Here is a 27,181-nt window from a genome sequence, read left to right on the forward strand (position 1 = left end):
GACCCTATTGCAGAGTGCCTTGTCAAGGAAATTGCAAAGCCCTAGAAGGATGCTTGCATTGTGCTTGAAGATGCTGACCTTGATCTTGCAGCCTATCTACAAAAAGGGGAATACTCTTGAGTTTGAAGTAGTGTATTAAACCTTGAAGACTCTTGGAAAAACTCTGCAAAGCGAGTTCAAAGAGGATACTCTTGTTGGAAGATACTAGCAGAGCAGATTTTCTTGCCTTGATCATTTATTGGAGTTGAAGACATTCTCTTGAAGACTGGATGACATATTTGAAGCTCTTGTATTCTGATATATATCTTGATGTGGTTTTCTTGAGAGGATTGACTCTCTTGATTGATCATTATATTTGTAATCCGTCTTGCCGCTTGTACTTGAACCAAAAATTGTAATACACTTAAACCATGGCATCATATTCGTCTTGATTATTTGCTTCGCTTGATCTTCCGTCTTGGAATTTCTCAAGGACCTTTGTGGTCGCGACTTTGTTTTCGAAAACCCTTCGACAGCGTGTGCGGTTTTGTCCACGCGGTGGAGAGCTTACAGTTATTCACATGCAACCCATGCAGTCTGTGACACTGAGTACCATATTTTCTTGCTTTTTAATTTTCAAAAAAACCCATAAATACATTAAAAACTAGTCTTAAAATGGTAAAAATTCAAATAAAATAAAAAATTATAGAAAAAATACATTTAAAAATCTTTAATTTTCTAAACGATTGGAGCATTCAATGGAGACATTTGGGCAAGGGATATCGCTTGCCTAAGCTTTTGTTAGCATACCCAAGCACTAAACGACAACCCCGTTTCCCACAAAAGGATCTGACATGGCTTGAACTTGCGCCAATGGGCATTGAGGTAATTCTTATAACTAGTGGGCCAAAGCCCATTTTAAGATTAAATTGGTCGAGCTATGTGTGTAACCATACATGTGGATAGTTTTTGCACTGCTTTGGCCATCCGAGGTAGTGTGTAACTGGAGAGAGAGAGAGAGAGAGAGAGAGAGAGAGAGAGAGAGAGAGAGAGAGAGAGAGAGAGAGAGAGAGAGAGAGAGATTCTTCCCTCCTTTGTTGGCAAATGGAGTGCTAGCTTGCAACCATCTCCATCTCTCCTTCCTTCATGTCCATTATGCTTCTAGCCCACGAGAGAGAGGTTGTCTGTTGTTAGAGAGAGAAAGTGAGCTCAAAGGATTTTTCAAAATTCAAAAAGGTTTGGAATGTACTTTAGGTAGAGTGTGTATGAGAGAGAGAGAGAGAGAGAGAGAGAGAGAGAGAGAGAGAGAGAGAGAGAGAGAGAGAGAACAAATATCACTTTCACTCACCCTTCAAAAATAAAGCTCTCTTTATTTTGTGAAGAACACCAAACTTATTCTCCTTGGACCACATAGGATTGGAGGTTGTGGGCTTAGATCCCCAAAGAGAAGCTTTAAATAATATATAGAACAAAATAGAGAAAAATTTAAGGCCTCACATCTCATACACCACACAAAAAGGTTCTGAAATTCGTTATCTGAGAGAGGGCCGGACCCGCGAGGCAGTCGTGTGTGTTATCATCGGCACTACTGGCAGCAGCAGTAGCAGCAGCAACAACAAGGGACGGGATTTAGGTCTCTGTTCCAGTTCTCTTCTTGGGTTCCCAGGTTTTCGATGAATTTCATCATCAGATGCTGTGACTTGTGGCTGCCTCACAAGTAAGTACAGAATCGGAGATGGAAGCAGGCAAAGGCCATCATTGCGGCAGCCGCAATGGCTTCCACCAGGGCCCGCTTCCGCCTGCTCCTCATCCCAGAGCTCATTCCGCCACCGGTGCTTCCGTCCCCAATAGCTCTCCTGCTGAACAGTCCCTGAAAGTGACCTTACTGCCTCCCAGGTCCCCCACCCCAAGCTCAAGCAGCGCAGCTCTGCAGTCAATTTGGGTGCAGAGGCTGAAGCCCCTCTATAATAATGAGGATTCGACTCATCGGCCGCATAGTACTGTGTGGAGTCATTTCGCAAAGGATTTTAGCAGCTGCAGAAGGCCGCCCAATACCTCCATTGTTTGGTCAGGGCCTTCTGACGACAAGAAATTAGTCATACAGAGAAGCCAGCTGGCAGCACCATGTCAGCACAATGAACTTTGTCAGCGATCTCGCCAAAAAGAGTCCTTCCTCTCCAGTGACAGCTATGCTTGTCAAGTTCCCTCCAATGAGGATTTTTGCAGTACTGGGGCCAGTTCTGGGACACTGGAATTATCTCTGCAGAAAGGGCAAAGTAAAGTTCATCCTATCTTGCCACTGGAGACACTGGTTCCATCATGCAATCACAGAAATGAAGCAAGTTGCTTTAAGGCAGATCAGACACAGGAGGATGCTCATAAGTTGGTAAGTCAGGGCGCATCACATCCTTCCCAGTGTTTATATCACCATGATGAAGAGTATGTTGGTGCAGTTGGTTCATTTGAGAGTCAGAAGGGATCAAATTCTCATTGCATAGGTCACCATTATGGGAATATCATAGGTGGTGGTGTGGTTGGTTCAAGTGGACTCAGGGTTATCACACAGCGAAACTCCAGTGTACCACCAGAGGTTAATTTCAGGAAGATGGCTGTTTTAAATGGTATTTCTTTGTGTGATTCCAGTGAAATGAATGAAATGGGAAGTAACTTCTCTTTTGTTGGGTCAGCATGTAAAGGGGTTGCCACTGAGGGTGCTAGTGCAGATGCAGATAACAGGGTTGTAACAAACCTTGTTGATATTGTTGTAGGTTCAGTATCAGGAGCAGATGCCAAGGCTCATAAGCCTCATAATGTAAGGGTGCAGGATAGACTTCATACAATCAAGACTGCTGCTAATGAGAAAGTTGCTGCATGCATTGCCATTGCTAGCGGTGCTAGTATAGATACTGATGTGGGGAACAGGATTTGCATATCTGATGTTCTTTTGAAAGAAGGTACGGAGGCATGGTCAACCAGGCGAGTAGGCATCAAGGGTTGCGAATCCTGTCATGTAGGAGTGCAACATTCGCAGGATTGTCCTAAAATGTTCAGTTCCACTGACAAACTGACCTTGTACCCAAAAGAGATACCAACAATTGGAAAGAAGAAAAAAAACAGCTCTCCAGAAGCACAGAAGCACATCTTGGGAGTCACTGTGAGGGGGGAGCCCTCCGACAGAAGTGATTTCAATGTATGTGAGCACTTTGAAGACAGCTTGTCAGATACCTGTCCTGAAAGAACAAATTGTAGAACTTCAAATGGCAACCAAAAGGATTCTTTTTGTAACCATATAGTTGACATAATTCATGGACGGGAAGCAAAGGCACGATCTAATGCCGAAGGAAGTATTAGCAGCTTTTCTGACAGATGTAGGGGAAACTTTCTCCAGAATTTTGTTATTGATAGAGTATGTGGAGGGGATGTTGAGGGGGTGTGTAACCTCAAGATTGCAGTCATTGATAAAGCTTCTACTGTCAAAACACCTGATTTAGTGAGGGGGAGAAATGAATCTTACACGAAAGAGATGGAAATATCCAGGCCTCTGGGACAAGATACTACATCCAGGTACATTCCATTCTGTCCTTCCTTAGTTTCTATCTTACATCCATACGTTGTGGAGTTATTAGGTGCTTTTACAAAGAGCTTATTGTTGTATTTTGTCGTGCAACCAGATCTGACATCCTAGAAGCTGGCATGCGTCCACTCTCCTAGAAGCTGGCATGCAACACTCTAGGATAGAGTGGACGCATCCATTGGAAAGCTCATCAGTCATGGGACTCAAAGATGTATGTATTAATATCCAGATCTCAGCAAATGATTCTCAAAATGCACTTAAAAAGGTAGCATGCATGATGTGGAAGAAATGTAGCTGTTTATGGACTGTAGTAGCAACAATCTCTGGATCCCCTGGTTTGGGCTTCCTGGCTATGCTTAACTGCACCTGGGATAGCTAGGACAGTAGTATGCCTAGTACAGTTAGGGCAAGGTTTTCCTAGGACATTTACTATAATTTCTCTTAGGGTTTAATTTGAAGGCATATCGTGCATTTTAGCACTCTCAATGTGGACATTTTTCATCCGTTGTACTTTGATTCATTCAGACGAGCACATTCATATGATCGAGTGTTATTTTGCTTCTCATTTTTGTGGACTACTCCTCCAAAGCCAAGGCTTACCATTTGTTCAATCCTCAAATCAACAGGATTGTGGTTAGGGGGGATGTTTTATTTGATTAGAGGAACATTGTGCAGATTTTTAAGCCTACATTTGATTATTCTCTCTCTCTTGTGCCTCGTTAAGGGAAATATGGACTCAATAAGGTCCTTTTAGATTAAGATTTAATCCCCTTCCTAATAAAAAAGGATTTGAGGTGGACCAATGAGAGATGGGGTGGTATGCACATCTTATCCACCCCCTTATCTCCCTTTGGCCTACAAATGTGGTTTTCTTTAAAAGTTAGGTGGTTTTGTAATTTAAAATTCCAAGAACTAGCCTCGTATTTTGACACGTTTTGGAGGGAGGTTCAAAATTCAAATTCAAAGCGAGTTTTTCTAATAAAAATTGTGGGAGTTTAGGCGACCAAATTGGATGGACCTTGGCTTGCATGCCACATGTGCAAGTTACCCCACCTCTAGGAGATATGCGTCGTGAATCGTGGTATCATGTGCAGCCATAAGATTCCCTTTCCAATTAAAAGAGTAGTATTTTCTTGCACTGCATGTGTCAAGTTTGAACCATGGACCTCTTTGTCAGAAGTGGTGCATCAATGGAAGCGTAAACATAAGCTGTAATAAATTGCTGAAACACTAGACAAAAGAGAAAGGGAAAGAAAGAACACAATACAGATGAGAACTTTGATGTATGCTCGGGAAATGGAATCCATATATCAGACACGAGACTATCGCATACAATAGTGAGTCACTGGTTGCATGGGCACTGGCACCGCCACCGGCTCCTCTCTCCATGGGAACTCTAGGTGGTGAATTGACTAATTGAGGAGGAGGAGCCCAGAATAAATAGGCACAAATAATGCCATAAAATATGTTAGGTCGGGCAGCAATAAATGCCAAATATGACCATAAAATGACACTAAAAAATGCCTAAATAACCTAAATAATGTGTCCAAGTCTCTGCAGCTCAAACTCATATATGAGCTAACATATTTGCTAACACCCTCTCTCAGATCATGGGTGATTTGATACAATACAATGGTACAAGGAGAATGAATCAGAAACCATACTACATAGAACCACCAAGTAGAACCATGGATACCCAAGCAGTGGGTGATCAAGCCACCACCAAGGTGCCTCGGAGAGATTCTGATGTCGATGTCGATCGTACTAGCTCCTGAAGATAGAGAAGATCATAGTAGCTCTCAATGTTTGTCAACAATGCCACTGATGTAGCACATGTGACCATCCGATCACGAATGCCACAACACATAAATGACCAAGGATCCCCCTCCTTTGGCCAAACCGCCAAAGTGTCCCCTTATGTGAGCTCTAGACGAAAACCACCTGTTCTCTGTTAAACAACCAACCCATCATGAACCGCTAGACTGCGGTCGATGCGCCAGGGATGCCCCTCTCTGGATCCTGTGCATTTGTATTGAAATATAGATGAGGCACGGCTGCCCATCTCACACCCTCTTACACTTCCTCTTTGGCATTGGAGAGTCCTGAGGGATGACCGCATCACCACCACTAGAAAGGAGTTGAGGAAGGGGTTACCAAGCCCTTCCCACGATCCGAAGAAGAGGATCCCTTCCGTGCCTTGGACTTCACCTTGGTTAGAGGATCTAAGTTGGAAACTGAGGCAGATGATGACTCATCGGAGGAGTTCGCATCCCGCTGTGGAGCTCATCTGAGAGTGACAGAAGTTCGAGAGGAGTGAGCGTGAGCGCGTGGAGACTAGAGAGAGAGAGAGCAGAGTGAAAGTACGGTTCGATATGAGTGTACCAACCATGTGTTGGTACACAAAGAATAAAATGTATTTATACTTAGGGCACGTAAAGGATGCATTCACATGTACAGCTAAATAATATGCGTGTACTATACATGGAAGGTTAAACGAGTCTTTATCCCAACAACCTCCCACTAAAAGGTCCGAAGTGAATCTCTAACCAACTCCCACGAGTCATATGCAATGCTCATGCTGAGCTTTGCTTAGACTTTTAGTGAGAACTTCTGCAGGGTTGTCCTGTGTTTTGAACTTGGTCAATGTGATTGGACCATCTTCTAGAATCTATCTGATAAAGTGATATCGCACATCTATATGCTTTGTGCGTGAATGATACATGGCATTCTTAGCCAGATACACAGCACTCTGGCTATCACATCCCAAAACTGTAGTACCCATAGACATCCCGAGATCCTCTATAAGTCTGCTCAACCATAAAGCTTCCTTAGAAGCTTCAGTAGCTGATATGTATTCAGCTTCAATGGTACTGAGTGCAACGATGTTCTGCAACATGGAACACCAAGCGATGTTCTGCAACATGGAACACCAAGAAACTGTTAGTAGTCATGTTTGTCATGCCTTGTGATCTCCTGCCTGTGAGCCTCAGTCTGAGTCAGACGAGGACTTTAGGAGCTCTGACTTGTCTATCACTTGTTTTGACCGAGGAGATAGCTCATTCTAGAGCACTCAGTTTATTGCATTTCAGTGCATTTTCTCCTTCAGTCGGGATTTTATGTGCATTTCCCGGGGTAGTTTCTGCATTCTTCAGCCTGCCTCACCTGTCGGACATTGTCCACCCTTTCCGGGATTTTTCTGAGCATTCCTGGCATTTTTACCGGCATTAAATTCTGGTCAGATCAGCATTAAATGTTGGTCGGACATATTTATGGCCTCAAATTTCAGGTCGGCCAGTTTTTGGGTTTTTGGCTATTTATAGCCATTTCCCACTTGGCAGTCAGTTGTATTATCATCTTCCCTCCTTCTTTGGCAGGTGCACACTCCGACTCCGTCATCTTCATCCGTCTTCGGTGCTGCCGTCATCATTAGCTTGATCTGGTGCCCTCACTGACGCTTCGGGCTGCGTGCAGGGACTGATCAGTCCATTTCAGTGTATTCAGCATTCATTTCAGTCAGTGCATATTTCTCTTCCTTATTTTCTGCTCTCTCTCTCTCTCTCTCTCTCTCTCTCTCCCTCCGTGTTCGTATTCCTTCTTTCGCAGCGCACTCTCACATGGTATCAGAGCCAAAGGAGAGTACACGGAGTTGAGATCTTTGGGGAGAACACCCACAACCTTGTGTTTGCTGGTCAAGACGTCTCCAACAGCTGAGGTGTCACCTTTTGCACCATCTCCTTGATCAAGGCGGCCTGTTTTGGTGTCAACCTACTTGCGTTTGCTGCTGGCGTCATCCCCAAATTTGCGTTTTCAGCCTGGGCGGCCCTCCTCTAGCTGGGCGACACTCCCCCAAGCTGTGTTTTCAGCTTCTGTGGCTGCGTTCAACCTCTGGTGGCACTCCTCCAAGCTGGCGATCTCATTTCTATTTGCGTTTTGAGGCAGGAGGTGGTTTTTTTTTTTGTGGTGATTGCATCGTTAGCACTTGCGTTTGACATCATCCTTGCGTTCTGTGCAAGGCGGCCAGCTCAGGAGCTTCTGGTGTTTGTGTTTCGGCGCCGGCAACCTTCCCTTGTTGTGTTTTGGTGTTTGCAGATATCGAAGATGTCTTATCATAAGTTTACGGGCTTTGATGACTTAGATGACGAGCTTTTGTCTTGACACTCATCTGAACGGAGGCGTGATTTCTATCACGAGGACCATTGTTCGGAGTCTATTCCTCTTTCCCGTCCCCCTTCTATTCATGTATCTTGGCGAGCCCCTTCCAGTGGGCCGAAGATGCAGCCTTTGGTACCCCTTGTACAGGTACCTGTACTTCCTCAGCTGCCCAAAGAGGACCGGTTGGATGGCTCCAACTTTTCTCTATGGTCCTGCAAGGTGGAGTGTATCTTGGACTCCTTCGATCTTTGGGAGCTTGTTTCTGTTCCTATTCCTCGGCCTAAGGTGGATCCCGCAAATGGGACATCTATGGATTGTGCAGCCTTATGAGATCGGCTCAATTCTAGAGCCAGATCTTTCCTCTTTCTGAGTTTGTAGGATTCTGTCCTTGTTCATGTTCACAGGTTGAAGACTGCAGCAGACATGTGGAGAAAGCTCGCGTCTCTCTATCAACAGAAGATGTTTGCCCACCGGATATCTCTCGAAAAGAAGTTGTGGATGCTCGCTATTGATGATAGTCCTTCCATGAAGGACCACATCAACAGATTATAGGATACGAGGGATGAACTTGTATCCCTCGGTTGGACGATATCTTCTGAAGACATGGCTATGATTCTCTTGACTCAGCTGCCATCGCCTCGGTTTGATGTCTTCTACACTAGCCTTCTTACTTCGAGGACCCGTGCCAAGCTTCTATGGGAGGAGCTATCCCCGCTTGTCTTGGAGCATGACGAGCGACTTAGAGAGGTCAGTGCTAGTGGATCTGACTCCACTAGAGCCTTTGTTGCAGGTTCGGGAGGACAGAAGAAGAAGAAGAAGTCAAAGGCTAAGAAGAAGGACAGTTCTTCAGGCTCTGACTCAGATTCAGAGAGACCGAAGTGCCCACACTATGGGAAAGGGACACATCCCGAGGAGAAATGCTGAAAGAAGTACCCTCATCTTCGTCCGGGAGCGAAGGGTGGATCTACATCGGAGCCTTCTTCTACCTCTACACCAGCTATTACCCATGAGTTAGTGTTTCTTCATATCCATGCTTTGGAGGAGGATCCTTCTTCCATGGCTGCAGTGTCTTCTGCGTAGCCTTAGTTAGTGGACAGTGGTGCTTCGAGTCATATGACTCCCCGAGGTGATTTGTTACAGGATCTCCGTCCATCAGAGGGTTTAGTCACTGTGGGTGACATTTTATCGGTGCCTATTAGTGGTGTTGGCACATTGCCTTTGTTTACCGACCGACCTTCGAGCTCTTTTTCACAGGCCCTACATGTTCCGGATTTGGGCCTTTCCCTCCTCTCAGTTTATGGCCTTATGAGGCTTGGCACATGAGTGATCGTCACCGAGCATGCCGTTGTTATTGAGGATTCTTTTACAGGAGCTGTCTTATCTACAGGTTGGCAGGAGAGCGGGTTTTACAGGCTCCATTCCCCTTCTGTGATGCATGGTCCTCCGAGGCAATCGATTGCTACACCCATTCCCGCTTGTGCACCTTCTATTCCACAGGTTCCTTTCCATCCCCCACCTTCTCCTCCGGTGGTTCCCTCGTACCCCCCATCCCTTTTAGCGGGGGACGATCTCAGTGATGCGGCTGTGGATTCCCTGGCCTCTAGTGTTTTAGAGGGGGATTCCCAGGATCGTGAGGAGCTCCTTCAGCGACAGTCTACATCGACGGACTTCATCGACCTTGGCATTCCTCTTGCCACCCAAGGATCCGTTTCTCCCTTGGCCTTCCGCCACATCCAGGATCTGAGAGGGGGTGTTAACAGTCATGTTTGTCATGCCTTGTCATCTCCTGCCTGTGAGCCTCAGTCTGAGTCAGACGAGGACTTTAGGAGCTCTGACTTGTCTATCACTTGTTTTGACGGAGGAGGTAGCTCATTCTAGAGCACTCAGTTTATTGCATTTCAGTGCATTTTCTCCTCCAGTCGGGATTTTATGTGCATTTCCCAGGGCAGGTTCTGCATTCTTCAGCCCGCCTCACCTGCCGGACACTGTCCACCCTTTCCGGGATTTTTTTGAGCATTCTTGGCATTTTTACCAGCATTAAATGCTGGTCGGACATATTTATGGCCTCAAATTTTAGGTTGGCTAGTTTTTGGGTTTTTGGGCTATTTATAGCCATTTCCCACTTGGTAGTCAGTTGTATTATCATCTTCCCTCCTTTGGCAGGTGCACACTCCGACTCCGTCATCTTCCTCCGTCTTCGGTGCTGCCATAATCATCAGCCTGATCTGGTGCCCTCACTGATGCTTCGGGCTGCGTGCAGGGACTGATCAATCCATTTCAGTGTATTCAGCATTCATTTCAGTCAGTGCAGATTTCTCTTTCTTATTTTCTGCTCTCTCTCTCTCTCTCTCTCTCTCTCTCCCTCCGTGTTCGTATTCCTTCTTCCGTAGCGCACTCTCACAGAAATTGTTAGCCTGCTCTTTATCATTCTCAGTCTGTCATCTCCTGGTTGTGAGCTCCTGTCAGAGTCTGACAGGAGACAGAGGAGCTCTGTCAGTTCATTTTGTGGCTGTCCTTGTCAGTCGGCAGCCTTTGGGTGTCATACAGCCCAAACTGGGCTGTTTTTTCTGCAGTTGGCCCATTTTCTGGGCAGGTCGGCCAGATCTGGCCAAAGTCGGCCAGATCTGGCTGGTCAGCCAAATCTGGCCAGGTCGGCCAGTTTTCTGGCCTGGGGGCTATATATAGCAGCCCCCCCAGTCATTCCAGCATTGTGCTCTGCAGGTTCAGCACTGCCTCCGACATCTCTGTCTCCGGCATTAGTGCTGCCATTGCTTCCAGTCTGTCGTGGTGCCCTCACTGACGCTCCGGGCTGCGTGCAGGGACTGCTCTGTCCATTTCAGTGTATTCAGCATTCATCTCAGTCAGTGCAGACTTTCTTCCTTCATTCTCTGCTTTCTCTCTCCTCTCCTCTGTGTTCGTGCTCTTCTTCCGCTGCGCACTCTCACATGGTATCATCGCCTGATTGAGAGCACGGAGGACATACCCTCAGGAGTGAGATACCTTACTGCTGCTGCCATCTGATCAACAACTGCCAGGCGCCTTTTTCAGGAGGCCCTTCAGCCTGCGTTTTGCTGCCCACGCTGCCTGCAGAGGCTGCCACGTCATCCAGCGACGCAGAAACCTTGCGTTTTCCACCAGGCTGTCCCTCCTTCTGCTGGGCGACCTCCCTACAGGCTGCGTTTTGCTGTCCTGCTGGTCGCTACCACTCCAGGTGGCACATTTCCTGCTGGCGACTTCTGTCCGGGCTGTTTCCTGGTGCTGGTGGTCTCTTCTCTGGTGCTCGACATCAGTTATCTTTGTGTTTTGCATATCCAGGTGTTTGTAGGCATTCTCTACCTGCGTCTTGGTGGTTGGTGACCACATTGTTGGTCATATTTCGACATTGGCACAACTTTATTTGGTATTTTGCAGATTGGAAGATGTCTTACCAGTTTTCAGGCTTTGAAGACTCAGAGGATGAACTTCTTTCTCATCATTCCTCTGAGCGGAGGCGGGATTATCGTGAGGTTCGACGTCGGGAAGAACCTCCTCGCACTCGTCCTTCTTCTGTCCATGCATCTCAGAGGGTTCCATCTACCGCGAAGGTTTCTTCAGTGAAGACTGCTTCAGATGTGCGGATGCCTTCCTTGATTCCCTCTATTCAGGTGCCGATTCTCCCTTCCTTTCCGAAGGAAGATAAGTTGGATGGATCCAACTACTCCCTCTGGTCATGCAAGGTGGCCTGCATCCTTGATACATTTGACCTTTGGGAGCTTGTTTCTTTACCCATCGACCGTTCCCCCGTGGATTCGTTTGATGGCACCTCTATGGACCGTGCAGCCTTATGGGATAGGCTCAACTCTCGAGCCCGTTCCTTTCTTTTTATGAGTCTCCATGATTCTGTTCTTGTACATGTTCACAGGTTACAGACCGCGGCGGAAGTGTGGAAGAAGCTTGCTTCTTTGTATCAGCACAAGACATTTGCCCACAAGATTTCCTTGGAGAAGAAGTTGCGGATGCTCAGTCTTGATGGTTCTCCTTCCATGAAGGAGCACATCACGAAGATGGAGGATATGTGAGGCGAGCTAGCCTCTCTTGGTCGTCTGATATCATCTGAGGATATGGCGATGATTCTGTTGACTCAGCTGCCATCACCCCGTTATGATGTCTTCTACACCAGCCTCATCACTTCGAGGACCCGTGAGACACTCCTATGGGAGGAACTTTCCCCGCTTGTCTTGGAGCATGACGAGCGTCTCAAAGAGGTGGGAGCCAGTGGCTCCACCAAGGCATTTACGGCCGGCACAGGTGGTGGCAAGAAGAAGAAACAAAAGAAGGAGAAGGCCAAGGACAAGAAGGAGGAGGACAAGAAGGATGTGAAGGAGAAGAAGCCCAAGTGTCCCCATTGTGGGAAGGGCACTCATCCCAAGGAGAAGTGTTGGCAGAAGTATCCCCATTTGAAGCCTAAGGAGAAGGACTCGAAGGCTGCCCCAGCCACAACAGAATCTGCGTTTGTACATGTCTTTGTTGAGGAGGATACAGCCCTAGCTTCTACCACACAGGAGAAGCCGTGGCTCGTCGACAGTGGAGCATCTTCACATATGACCTTCCGTCAGGATTGGCTTCAGGATCTACGTTCCAGAGGGGGTACCGTCACCATTGGTGACAATTCCACAGTCCCTGTTTGAGGCGTCGGGACTTTACCTATGTTTTCTGACAGGCGGTCTTCCTCCGCCCAAGTTCTCTATGTTCCTGATTTGGGTTGTAACCTATTATCTGTGCATGGCCTTACTCAGCTTGGTACCCGAGTCATTTTTACGTGGGATGCAGTCACAGTGGAGGATGCTTCTACAGGTGATGCTCTTTGGACAGGTACACAGGAGGGTGGACTTTATACACTCACAGCCTTGGCTGCGAGGACTTCCCATGAGCTTGGGCTGCTTTGGCATGCTCGGTATGGTCATTTGAACCTCGATTCTCTTCGCCGGGCTTCTAGGAGGAAGATGGTGGAGGGACTTCCTGATTTCCCTCCTCTTCACACTTTTTGCCCCAGCTGCTTGAGGGGCAAGCAGCATAGGCAGCCACACCCTCAGGTTGCTTCTAGGAGGGCTACTTCTCCGCTTGAGTTGGTTCACACCGACCTTTGCGGACCTATGGGCACGGCCTCCCTTGGGAAGGCCAGGTATTTGATGCTGATTGTGGACGACTTTAGTCGTTATGTGTGGCCTTATTTCTTGGAGTACAAGAGCGAGGCGTACTCCCGTTTCTGTGAGTGGCAGGTGTTTGTGGAGACCCAAACAACTTCCAAGGTTCGTGGCGTTCGAGCTGATCACGGTGGCGAGTTCACTTCTCACCTTTTCTCTCAGTTTTGCAGGGATCATGGTATTCGGGTGGAGTATTCCCATCCGAACACACCATCAGAGAATGGTGTGGTGGAGCGTGCGAATCGGACCATGTTGGAGATGGCCCGATCTATGCTGGAGCATCAGAGTCTTCCTCATTCCCTCTGGGGTGAGGCGGTGGCTACAGCGGTGCATATTCGCAACCACTCTCCGACTTCGGCGTTACAGGACATGACTCCTTATGAGGCTTTCTTTGGCAAGAAGCCTTCCGTGTCCCATTTTCGCATCTTTGGATGCGATGCTTTTGTTCATGTGGACAAGAAGAAGAGGAAGACGAAGTTCGACTCTAAGTCGAGAAAGCTTATCTTCGTTGGTTATAGCACGACCACGAAGGGATATCGGCTCTACGACCCAACGACGCGGAAGGTTGAGGTGAGCAGGGATGTGATCTTTGATGAGGCTTCGGCCTCTAAGGATCTGATTGATGGTTCCATTACAGATGTTTCTTCGTCATCGATGGAACCCACCCCCCCCCCCCCCCCCCCCCCCCCCCCCCCCCCCTCTCTCCCTTCACTTCCTTCCAGGATATCCCTTAGCACCCCCCCTATTCCTCCTCCTTCGGCTTCCCTTTTCCCTTTGGTGGATGTGACTCCGTCTTCTACGAGCTCTTCCACCACCACTTCGGGATCTTCACGGGATACACAGCCTTCTTCTGATGCGGAGGATCTACCTTCACTCGGTGAGGGGGAGTCCCTCTCCGATTTGGGTGCTTTGCAGGTTCCGGAGACCCCCCGGTCTCCCTCACAACAGCAGGAGTCTCTCAGGATTCCTTTATGGTATCGCCGGCTCATGCAGGATTTAGGTGTTACTCACTTTCCTGCCTCTTCTACAGGTCCACGTCGATCAGCACGTTTACAGGCCCAGCGGGATAGTTCACTATGTGTGAACTATGCTCTTATGTCACAGATTCTTCAGGATTCCGAGCCTTTCACTGTGGAGGAGGCTCTTGCACAGGATATTTGGAGACAGGCTATGCAGGCCGAGCTCGATTCCATCGAGCGAAACCATACGTGGGAGCTTGTTCCGTGTCCCGCGAAACGGAAGGTGATAAGTGTGAAATGGGTCTTTAAGACCAAGTATCTTGCAAATGGCTCCTTGGACAAGCATAAGGCTAGGCTTGTTGCCAAGGGTTTTGCACAGCGTGCAGGCTTGGACTACTTCGAGACTTTTGCTCCTACAACCAGGATGTCCACCATTCGAGTTCTTTTGGCTCTTGCTGCTCGCCACCATTGGCCTGTTTATCAAAAGGACGTCAAGTCTGCTTTCCTGAATGGCGTTCTTGAGGAGGAGATTTATGTTTCACAGCCTCCTGGTTTTCTTGTGCAGGGGAAGGAGGATCATGTCTACAGTTTGTGGAAGGCTCTTTATGGCCTGAAGCAGGCGGCTCGTGCTTGGTACCAGCGGATTGACCGCTTCTTTCTGCAGAGTGGCTTTGCGCGCTCCGCTTATGATCCCAACCTCTACTTACGGGTTGTGGATTCTCTTTCAGTGTTCCTTATCTTGTATGTGGATGATCTTATCATTACAGGGAGCGACACTCAGCAGGTGGAGCATACACGGTCCATTCTTCAGCAGGAGTTTGACATGACGGATCTAGGGATCCTTCACTTCTTTCTAGGCCTGGAGATCTATCAGATGGCACAGGGCATATTTATCACGCAGCACAGGTACATCTCCGAGCTTCTTTCGGAGTTTGATATGGCTGAGTGTCGGCCTATCTCATGCCCCATGGACCCCGAGTCCAAGCTTTTGACAGCTGGAGTTCCCCTTCCAGATCCCACCCGTTATAGGTGCCTTGTCGGCTCTCTTATCTGGCTGCTTCACACTCGGCCGGATATCTCTTTTGTGGTGGCTTTATTGTCTTCTTTTATGCAGACTCCTACCCAGGATCACTGGCAGGCGGCCTTGCGGGTTCTTCGCTATCTACAGGGGACTCGATCCTTCGGGATCATGTATGGAGATGGGATTACCCTTTCTGGATGGAGTGATTCTGATTGGGCAGGTGATGTGGATTTGAGACGATCCACTACAGGTTATGCTTTCACCCTTGGATCCGGTGCTGTCTCTTGGAGCAGCAAGAAGCAGCCTATTGTGGCACTTTCTTCTATAGAGGCTGAGTATCGGGCCCTATGTTCGACCGCTATGGAGGCAGTTTAGCTCCGTCGCTTACTCGCGGAGATTGGCTTTTCCCAGACCGGACCTACGGAGCTGCGCGTGGATAACCAGAGTGCTCTTGCTCTGGCCAAGAACCCGGTGTTTCATGCTCGCACGAAGCACATTGAGGTTCAGTATCACTATGTTCGAGAGCGGATCGTGGATTCGGAGCTGGTGGTGGTCTATTGTCCTACGGCGGCCAATGCAGCTGATCTCTTTACGAAGCCTTTGCCTCAGGCTTCTTTGCTTCATCACATGCGGTTCTTGGGTCTTCAGACTCTCCCAGGATCTGAGAGGGGGTGTTAGCCTGCTCTTTATCATTCTCAGTCTGTCATCTCCTGGTTGTGAGCTCCTGTCAGAGTCTGACAGGAGACAGAGGAGCTCTGTCAGTTCATTTTGTGGCTGTCCTTGTCAGTCTGCAGCCTGTGGGTGTCATACAGCCCAAACTGGGCTGTTTTTCCTGCAGTCGGCCCATTTTCTGGGCAGGTCGGCCAGATCTGGCCAAAGTCGGCCAGATCTGGCTGGTCGGCCAAATCTGGCCAGGTCGGCCAGATTTGGCAGGTCGGCCAGTTTTCTGGCCTGGGGGCTATATATAGCAGCCCCCCCAGTCATTCCAGCATTGTGCTCTGCAGGTTCAGCACTGCCTCCGACATCTCCGTCTCCGGCATTAGTGCTGCCATTGCTTCCAGTTTGTCGTGGTGCCCTCACTGACGCTCCGGGCTGCGTGCAGGGTATTCAGTATTCATCTCAGTCAGTGCAGAATTTCTTCCTTCATTCTCTGCTTTCTCTCTCCTCTCCTCTGTGTTCGTGTTCTTCTTCCGCTGTGCACTCTCACAGAAACAACCCCACCAGCAACTGTAAAGACATATCGGCTGGTGGATCTACAAGCGTCCAAGTCACCTACCATGTCTGCATCACGATAACCTTGCAAACTAAGTACACCCTGCCCATAGGAAATACACTTTCTTTGTGTACCCTTTAGGTATCGAAGAATACACTTGACAGCCTCCCAATGTGTCTTGCCAAGATTTGACATAAACCTGCTAACAACTACCACTGCATGAGCAATGTTTGGACGAGTAGTAACCATAGCATACATAAGAGAGCCACAAGCTGATGTATAAGGGGCTCTCTCCATAGCATTTGCTTCCACGTCATCTTTTGGGCTGTTGGCTTTACTAAGCTTAAGATAAGGAGGTAAGGGTACCCCAAAAGGCTTAGCTTCAGCCATGCTAAATCTGTCTAGTACCTTTTCAATGTACTTTTCTTGAGATAAAAACAACAATTTCTGCATTCTATCTCTGTGCGAATCCTCATACCCAAAATATGCTCTGCATTCCCGAAATTTTTCATGGAGAAAGCTGATTTCAGCTAATTTTTGAGAGCATCCAAGCTAGTCTTTCTTTTCCCAGCTAGCAACATATCATCCACATACAAAACAAGTATGATGGGGCTGCCATCTGTGTCCTTTTTCATGTACAAGCAATGATCTGCATGGCTGCATGTAAACTGATGAGATAGCATAAAAGTGCCAAACTTTTGTACCACTGCCGTGATGCTTGCTTCAGCCCATATAGGTTGCGTTTTAGTTACACACCATATACTCTTTTCCAGGAACTACAAAGCCCTTGGGCTGTTTCATGTAGATTTCCTCATCAATGTCACCATGCAAGAAAGCTATTTTTACATCCATTTGATACAGCTAAGTCTAATATAGGAGTGAGAGCAAAACGCACACGTAGAGTGGTCATCTTCACAACAGGTGAGAAGAGATATTGGAAGTCAATCCCTTCCTTTTGTGCATACCCTTTGGCAACTAGTCTTGCCTTGTACTTGGGTTTCCCATCAACTGTCTTTACTTTGTACACCCATTTGTTTGGAAGTGGCTTCCTTCCCTTGGGCTATGACACAAGATCCCAAGTATCATTTGCATATAGAGATTTAATCTCTTCCTGCATAGCTAGCTCCCACTTGCTGCTGAATTCACATGACTTGGCCTTTTTGTATGTAAGAGGCTCACCCTCATCTGTAAGCATCACATAATGTAAGGAGGGGTCAAACCTATGTGGTTGCCTTCTTACGTGTGTAGACCTGTGTACCCAATGATCAATATTTTCAGGAATTGGATCTACATTTGGAGGTATATTATTTTCAGCATTTATTGGCTGCTGTAAGCCATTTTCAGCATGCTGTTCATGTTGTACAGCACCTGCATTTTCATAATCAGCAAGTCTATCTTGCTGTCCATGACCTCCTTGTGCTCCTATTTGTTGTCTATCATCATCTGGCTCAAAAATAACCGACCGAGTATCAGTTTCAGCCTGTGGTATAGCACCATGAGGCTCATTTTCTGAAGTAAGAGGTGGCTGCAAACTTTCAAAATTTGACCTTTTCATATCTTCATTTGAGGCTAAAGTACCTTTCAACAATTTAGCCTTATTAAACACAAGATTACGACTGCGAATAAATTTCTTGGATTGAGGTAACCACACTCTATAGCCAAATTTACCCTCATCACCATAGCCCATGAAAATGCCTTTGGTGGATTTTGGGTCAAGTTTGTTCCTCAGCTCATTCCTAACATGCACAAAAGCATCACAACCAAATATGCATAAATGGCTATATGAGGCCGATTTGCCAGACCAAACCTCCTCAGGGATGCCATTATTTAAGGACCTGTTCGGAGAGCGGTTGTAAATGTGAAACAGGGTTTTGAGTGCCTCTCCCCAAAATTCATGAGGGAGATTAGCAATGGATAGCATACACCACACTCTTTCACATAAAGTCCTATTATATCTCTTAGCCACCCCATTTGAAGAAGGGCTGTAAAGGGCTTTAAGCTCCCTCTTAGTACCATGCAAGTCACAAAAGGACTTGAATTCAGTTCATGTGAACTCACCCCCATCATTAGTTCTCAAGCATTTCAGCTTTTTATTTGTCTGAGTGGTCACAAATGCATGAAAAGTTTTAAAAACAGCAAACACTTCGCTTTTCTTTTTCAATAGGTATACCCAAATCTTTTTGGAGCAATCATCTATAAAGGAGACAAAATATGCAGTACCACCCAACGATTTTACGGGCATACTACATATATCAAAATGCACTAAGTCCAAGACATTGGACTTACAAGTGACACCAGAGTAAAAGGAATTTCTTATTTGCTTTCCAAACTGACACTCATTACAAAAGTCAAGTTTAGAGCCTTTTCCATCAACCCTCTTCAGAGAGGTAAGGACATCAAGTCCTCTTTGGCTCATATGGCCTACTCTCTTATGCCATAACTCCAAGTGGCTGCAAATTTCAGCAACTACAAGAAACTTGCCATTCAAGGCTTTACAGTGCAAACAATACAAAGTGCCCTTCTTGGTTCCTTTTGCAATCAGCATGGAACCCTTTTTCACTTTCTACAAACCACCACCAAATAGTGTAGTGTAACCATGCAAGTCAAGCTGACAAACAGATAGTAAACTCTTTTTAATGCACATATCTGACATCTTTCAACACAAGCTCTTGCCCATTGTCTAAAGACAAGTGTATAGTGCCAATCCCATCATTGCTGCAAGCATGGTTATTTCCAAGATACACCTTTCCATAATTGCTTGCATTGAACATAGCAAAACACTCCAAGCAAGGAGTTACATGGAAAGAGGCACCAGAGTCTACATTCCAAGTCTGAGTGACACCATCATCAACTGACAAAAGTGCATCAATCACATCAGCCTTGGTAATTTGCATATCCTGCATGTGACATACAAGGGCATCATAATCAACTGCACATAATACATCAGGCTCTGTATCTGAAAGCTCCTCCATGACCACACTAGAGGCCGCATTGGCCTTTTCCTTGTCTTTGACTGCCTCAGATGCATCTGTCTTAACCTCCTCCTTTTTCTTATCTCCTGCGTTCTTCTTTCTCTCTTGTTCCTTCTTGTAATACTTGCAATCAGGTTTCTTGTGGCCCTTTCGACCACAGTGATAGCAAGTAATGCCACTCTTTTTACTTTCCTTTGCTCTTGCTCCTACTTCTTTGTCCCGCATTTGCATTTTTCTTTTCAGCCTTGCCTCTTACATTATAAGCTGAGTTACTGCCTTCTCCACTAGACATATGTCTAATTTTTTCATTCAAGATTGAATCCCTCACTCCATCATATGAGAGATTGGGGTTATTGTTGAGAAAAACCACCAAGGTCTCCCAAGAGTCAGGCAATGTCATGATGAAAAATATCACCCTCAACTTATCATCAAAGTCTAAATTTGCATCCTTGAGCTAATTTAGAATCCCAGTAAATGCACTCAAGTGCTCAGTTGCATGCTTTGACTTATCCAATTGCATATTCACCAACTTGCGCATTAAATGCACTTGATTTACAGGTGTGGTGATCTCATAGGTAGTTTTCAGCTTCTCCCATATTGCATAACCTGTATCTAAACCCTTAATGTCTGTCAAGATGTCATTAGTGACACCCATCTTAATGTAAGATCCTCACAATCCTTTAGGAACAAAATGCCTTGCATACGGTCTTTTCAAAGGTCAAAGCCATGACCATCAAATCGTTTGATTTCCATCAAACTCTTGATGTTTGAACTGGAAGAAGTTGCAGCCATTTTATCATGAATACAAGATTAAATGCCCTTGAAATGCAAAAGCACAAGCTGAACCAACAAACACATTGCTGTTCTTTCTCAACCAGAAATAAATCTCTGCTTTTAGTACATGAACCAGCTGCCACACAGGCAAAAAATGCAGAAATTTACCAAATTTTGCACAAACCCCCAAAATTTCAGGTCCAAAATTGCTTAAATGTCAGCCAATTTGACCTAGCTGAGTAGTATTTTATCAATACATGAAAAGCCCCAATTTTCTGTGATCCAATGTCAAGAAATTTTACTCAAAAGAGCAAAATTTTGACTAAGTTGGCAAAATCTCCAAATTAATTGAGGTTACCACATGTAATGTTTGCAATTTCTGACTTGAAAAACACTACCAGGCATAAACGACGTCAAATCTGGGAAAAGCCCCAAATTTTTGAGCTTCAGTTTTCACAAATTTGAGATTTGTGCCTCCAGCGCGTGAACTCCCACCAAGGCAAGTGGTAATTGAAAATATTAAAATAAAAATTTTACTCAAAAGAGCAAAATTTTGACTAAGTTGGCAAAATCTCCAAATTAATTGAGGTTACCACATGTAATGTTTGCAATTTCTGACTTGAAAAACACTACCAGGCATAAACGACGTCAAATCTGGGAAAAGCCCCAAATTTTTGAGCTTCAGTTTTCACAAATTTGAGATTTGTGCCTCCAGCGCGTGAACTCCCACCAAGGCAAGTGGTAATTGAAAATATTAAAATAAAAATTTTTGATTTAAAAACAACTGATTGGGGGAGGGGGGGTTCGTTGACCGTTGCGTGACTAACGGCTGTTGTTGCTAGCCCGTCACGTGAGCGTGCGCCTGCCCGTTGGACCCATCGTGCCATCATGCCTGCATGTTGACTGGTCCCGTCGACTGTCTGCCGAGTCACCTGCACACCTAGTGGTTGCGTGACCTACAGGTCACGCTTGCTGACGTTTGTCGCTGTGATGCTTGGTGCCACATGTTGTGCAGTCCGTTGCACCTCTGACTCTGCCTGCTAAACGTCCGACTCCTGTATGACTGCTGGAGCATTCAACACAACTTGTGCTCTGGTACCAGTTGTTGAAGCTCAACTGAGAGTGACAGAAGTTCGAGAGGAGTGAGCGTGAGAGTGTGGAGGCTGGAGAGAGAGAGAGTAGAGTGAAAGTACGATTCGATATGAGTGTACCAACCATGTGTTGGTACACAAAGAATAAAATGTATTTATACTTAGGGCATGTAAAGGGTGCATTCACATGTACAGCTAAATAATGTGCGTGTACTATACACGGAAGGTTAAATAGGCCTTTATCCCAACACCTGCTTCTTCTTCTACTCTTTTTTTCTTCTTGGAAGCTGCTAACTCTTTGCAATCCTTTTGTCAATGGCCCTTCTCGCCACAGTGGTAACATTGGGCCTTCGACTTCTTTGTCTTCAAACCCCTCTCTAAAGCTGTAAGAGCCTCACCTGAACCTCCATGGAGCTCGTCATCAGTGGATGTGCATGGAGGAGTCATCTGTAGAGGATTTAGAAGAGAAGTAGAGAAGAGAAGGTATTTGGAGAGGGAACACAGCCAAAACACAAGCACAGACTGCAAAAAAGAAGAGTTCACATACAGTATAACCCAAAATCTGACCAAAAGAAGACAAAAGCTGCTACAAAAAGTCAAAAAATCAGTCAAAAACTGCCAAAAACAACCAAAACGGCATGAAGGTACAGTCACCCAATTAGGAAGGAGGCAGGAACACCAAAACACAGGCTGAGTACTGCCATAAATAGGCTGAAAAACTGTCACAACAGCCCGAAAACTGAAAATGCAGGCAGCAAAGGGGCTGCAGACAGCAAGCGATGGCAGATTTGCAGAAAACGTAGGTAAAATAGGCCGCCTGTATGGAGCAGCAGTCACCTGATCAGCAAGGGTGAAAACAGTCCTGAAATTAGGAAGAAAACATAGCAGGAGCACAAATCTTGATATCTGATACCATGTTAGAAGTGGCGCAGCAATGGAAGCGTAAACATAAGCTGTAATAAACTGCTGAAACACAAGACAAAAGAGAAAGGGAAAGAAAGAACACAATACAGATGAGAAATCAGATGTATGCTCAGGAAATGGAATCCATATATCAGACACGAGACTGTCATAGACAACAGTGAGTCACTGGCTGCGTGGGCACTAGCACCGGCTCCTCTCTCCTCGGGAACTCCAGGTGGTGAACTGACCAACTGAGGAGGAGGAGCCCTGAATAAATAGGCACTAATAATGCCATAAAATATGTCAGGTCGGCCAGCAATAAATGCCAAATATGACCATAAAATGACACAATAAAAAATGCCTAAATAACCTAAATAATGTGTCCAAGCCTCTGTAGCTCAAACTCACACATGAGCTGACATATTTGCTAATACTCTTGTATATGGGCCCTTGGGCATACCACTAGGCTAAGGGCAAATCTTATGTTGACAATGCAAAAATAAGATTATAAGATATTAATTTAAGCTTTTTTTTTTCCCCCCCTAGAAAAGCCACCCATGGTTTGGCTCAAAATCTCATGCGCTCTCATCATGACATCTAGGCCTACTTGGCTTTCGAGGTCGGAAAAACTAATCCTTCACTAATCCGTTTGTTGTGAGGCTCTTTTTGAGCTTATATTTCCTATGAAAAATTTGCTTTCTAGTGTTAACCCATTTGTCGAGTCTTCTACTTCTAGACCACCTCCTAAAACCTATTACCTTGTTGCTATTAGTAGAATACGTGGGATTTGTGGGTCCTTCTGTAGGACTTTATCCAGGATGGTTCTAAATGCTTTGTTTGCTCGTATTGTTACATCTTTGGACATCCAGATGGACACCTGCAATATTGGTCACAACCTTGGGTCAAAGTGCAAAAGGACCCAAGGTCGTTACCAATGTTACAGGTGCCCATCCTAATGCTGAAGGATGTAACATTGGAGCAAGAAAATGCATGTTAGTCTAGCCATTGTTTGGACTAGTGGATTTGATCGATGTTTCCAAACATTGAAACATCTGGTTATGACCTGCACCAATGTTGTTGATTCAAATAAACCTTATGAGATTCATATAGATGCCAATGGTTTTTCTATAGGTGTTGTCTTATATCAAGATGATCAACCTATTGCTTTTGAGAGCCATAAGCTCATTGATGCCCAACATGTTATACTACTGTAAAGGGAATACCTTGGCATATACTTGATGTTGGTCTTGGCTAGCTTGTATTTTTATCGGCTGCACATGAAAACTTTGGTTAATTCTTATGTGCACTAGTGCTTATAGTGTGAGCTTGTTAAAGTCGGATGAAACTTAAATATGTGTGGGCATTATATTCTTTACAAATTTTTGATTAAGAGTGAGATAGGTCTCCATGGATTTGTAGTGGGATTGCCCTATACAAATTAAGGTCATGGCAAAATTTGGATCATGGTTGACTAATTGATGAAGATGGCTTGATTCATTCTATCAAAGATGGTTGTTAAAAGCCATGAGTTGGCTAGTCTCTTTGTGAAGCATCTCTATAAGTGTTATGGTTTGCTTGTAGAAATAGTCAACGATCGTGATCCTAAAGTTCATTGGCCATCTCTGGCACAAGGTCTTCTAGAAACCTTGGAGAATCTTGAGACTAATAGATAGTCCGAGAGGATAAATTAAATCATAGAGGATATGTGGCTTGCATATGTCTCCCATAGGCAATTGTCTTCCACACATTGAGTTTGCATATAACAAAGTTACGTATCTGACTACTGGGTATAGCCCATTTATGTTGACATATAGTTATGAGTCAAAATCAATGAGTGCCATTGAGTTGAAAGAAATCAAAATGTAGTCCAACTTGACACTTGTATGTTATGCCAAAGATGTTAATGATTGCAAGGGAAAGCATTAAAACAACTTGAGATCATGCTATGTTTTATGCTAATTAATATGAGTTCTCTCTTTTTTCAAGCAAGATAAGAAAACCAAGCCAAATGGGGCAAAATAGTTTCAAATATGATTATATGTTTGTATCATGTATTCATTCTTGCAAGATCATTTGACATTGATACATGATGTTCTTAATGTCACCAATATGTATAACATTAAGCATATAAGGGTAGGGGCAAGGCACACAAATAACATTGAGCACCCAAGGGAGAGAAAAAGTTAACAAGACACCTATATATGATGATGAGCTTAATGTCAACCATCATGAAGAAGCTCATGTGCATTATCTTGCAAGCATGTGTTGTTGATGCCTTTGCTTGTGTATATGTAGGTGAATCAGTTTGACGAATAGAACAACAAATGAACAAATAAGTATCATTTATGTCTTGCAAGAAAACTTCACATAATCCAAATTCCTTTATGAAAGTATAAGCCAAACATAAAGACATTAATCATAATCCCAAGTGACACACAAAATTATGGTGACAATGCCCAATATTATGAGAGCTAATGGGAAATGTAGATACAACTTGTTTTGACTTTCTTGATAAGCACAATAATTATTCTAAGCATGTGCTAGTGTGAGTAGTGACAAATGAGGACTTGCTGATGTTTGAAAAGAGATTGAAAGTTCCAAAAAGAGCATCCAATGTAAAGACTACTATTGCTTCTTGTATTGATAGCTGAGGCCATGTGATCAACAGGTTTATGGAAGAGATTCTAAAGCTTGTTCCCAGGCCTCATCATAATGGTTATTTGTCTTTACTTGCCCAAAGCACATTTTATTGGCATGGCCGATATGAGAGAGGCATCTTGAGCCTCATGAAATTGAAACAGTTAAGGCATTCGATGACTAATGGAGCGGGAAAGCACCTATTTTTGACAAGTACGGATCTTGGTTTGCTAATGAGCAAGGAGAAAGCGAGTGACATACTCATTGTAAACAGGACCTTAGCATCTCAATTATTTGTCTTTGACTTGCTCAAAGCACATTGTGCTGATGTGGCCATGATGGCATAAGGCTCTAAGCATAATGATTATTTGTCTTTAGCTTGCTTGAAGCACACTACACCTATGCGGCTTTAGAGACAGATCTCTTTGAAGGGAGGTGGCCTTGAAGTGGAAGCATGAGTGGGAGCAAGAGCTATGGTGGAAGGAGCAAGAGCAAGAGAGAGAGAGACACAGAATATGAAAACTCCAAGAGTCACAATGTGTGACCGGCCTTCCCTTTATTCAAATGTCATTGAAATAATAAAGAATGAAGTGACAGTGATGGGCGCCTGCCGCTTGGGTAGAGATGCCTTTACCCCCAACCACCTCCCACTTAAAGGTGAACTGCCTTAGTGTGATGAGTGAAAAGAAAGAAAGAAAAGACAGTATAACATATACATAGATACAACAGGATGAGGAAAGATGTCATCTCATCCAACGCTCATCAACCTTCTAAGGAAGGCAAAGCGCTCTGTAGAGAGGCTTTTCATGAGCAAGTTTGCAGGATTTTGGTCAGTTGAGATCTTGACAAGGTCAACAGACTTGTCCTCAATGACCTCACGAATGAAGTGATACCTCACCTCAATGTGTTTCATCTTCGCATGGAAGATTGGATTCTTGGCTAACTGGATAGCACTCATAAAATCCGAATGTAGTATAGGGATAGCATCTGCGATACCAAGGTCAACAACCAAATGACCCAACCAAATGGCCTCCTTGCAAGCCCCAGTGGCTACAATATACTTGGCCTTTGTAGTAGAAAGGGCCGTGCATTTCTGCACCTTGGACATCCATGAAACAATACTTCCAGCAAAAGTGAACACATAGCTCAAAGTAGACTTTCTACTATTTGCATGTCATGTGTAGTCAGAGTCAGTGTATCCCACGACTCCTGTATCCCGGCTGCCATAACATATGCACATATCAGCAATGCCGTTTAGGTATTTCATGATACCCTTCTATGCATCCTCCCAATGCCTCTTGTTAGGTGTAGCTATATAACGTGTCACAACATCAACTGCAAATACAATATTTGGACAAGTGGCTATCAAGGCATACATAAGACTCCCCACTGTAGATGCATAGGGAATCTTGGCCGTCTCGGCCCTTTGCTCATTGGTTTGCAGACAATCGGCTTGTGATACCTTCACATGAGTTGGCAATGGATAGTCAATAGGCTTCACATCCTACATACAGAGGCGCTCAAGGACTTTATGGGTATGCTTGTATGAAAGATAGAGTAGTCCCTGAGACCTGTTACGTGTAATGCAGTTACCAAGTATATGAGAGGTCTGTCCCAGATCTTTTATCTCAAAGCTCTTCTTGAGCTGAACCTTAAGAGCATTTAGCTCATCATGAGCTTTCCTTGTTAAAAGCATGTCATCCACATAGAGTACCAAAATCAGTAATGAACCATTACGAGCTTTCTTCTATACAAGCACGAATCCATAGCACTACGGGTGTAGCCTTGTGATTGCATGAATGCATCAAATTTGTGGTACCGTTCCCTAGGTGCATGCTTCAAGCCATAAAGACTCTTCCTCAATCTGCACAGTAAGTGTTCCTTGCTAGGCTTTGCAAAGCCCTTAGGCTACTCCATGTATATCTCATCATATAAGTCCCCATTTAGGAAAGCCGTCTTGACATCCAACTGATATAAGTCCAAGTCAAGCCGTGGAGCCAAAGCCAAGACTAAGCGAAGCGTGGTCATCTTAACCACAAGAGAGAAGACCTCATCAAAGTCAACACCATGCTCCTGTTTAAAACCCTTTACTTTTCAACTAATACATCCACTTGCAAGGCAAAGCCCTCTTGCCACTAGGCAATGAAATCAAATCCCACGTATGATTCTTATGCAATGAGTCAATCTTAGACTGCATAGCCCTCGTCCAATAGTGACTATCACCCCTGTGCATAGCCTCATCATAGGTGAGAGACTCTCTTGCATCTAGAACTAGCCTGTTGGTATACAGAATAAAATGTATTTATACTTAGGGCACGTAAGGGTGCATTCACATATACAACATAATAATACACGTGTACAAATAGTTGTGAGGGTGCATGTAAAGGAAGTGTGAAGATTTGCAGTAGAAGTGTGCAGGTGAGTGAGAGTAACATAGAGAGAGAGAGTACGATCTGATTTGGGTGTACCAACAATGTTTTGGTACACAAAGAATAAAATGTATTTATACTTAGGACACGTAAGGGTGCATTCACATGTACAACATAATACTACATATGTACAATACACGGAGGTGAATAAAAGACCTTTTACATCCCAACGACCTCCTTCTTAAAGGTCCAAAGTGGAACTTTAACCAACTCCCACTAGTTGTATGCAATGCTGAGAACATCTGCAGGATTGTCCTGTGCTTTGATCTTGGTCAATATGATTAGACCATCTTC

The 27,181-nt window shown here is 45.0% G+C and overlaps 1 protein-coding gene across 4 annotated transcripts in view; it reads left to right on the top strand.

The window, feature by feature from the left end:
* The first annotated feature begins 1,496 nt into the window (after positions 1–1,496).
* LOC148012093 (uncharacterized) overlaps positions 1,497–27,181 on the top strand; it is a 33,544-nt gene continuing 7,859 nt past the window's right edge. For all 4 annotated transcript variants that reach the window (XM_087668996.1, XM_087668999.1, XM_087669000.1 and 1 more), the window contains exons 1-2: positions 1,497–3,543; positions 3,651–3,764. In XM_087668996.1, coding sequence (XP_087525122.1) covers positions 1,715–3,543; positions 3,651–3,690 — 1,869 coding nt within the window. In that variant the 5' untranslated portion in view covers positions 1,497–1,714 and the 3' untranslated portion in view covers positions 3,691–3,764. The remainder of the gene's footprint in view (positions 3,544–3,650; positions 3,765–27,181) is intronic.

Source organism: Lygodium microphyllum, chromosome 27 (assembly GCF_053477565.2).
Source record: "Lygodium microphyllum isolate KBCC chromosome 27, Lygodium_microphyllum_v1.1.10, whole genome shotgun sequence".
Classification (NCBI taxonomy): Eukaryota; Viridiplantae; Streptophyta; class Polypodiopsida; order Schizaeales; family Lygodiaceae; genus Lygodium; species Lygodium microphyllum.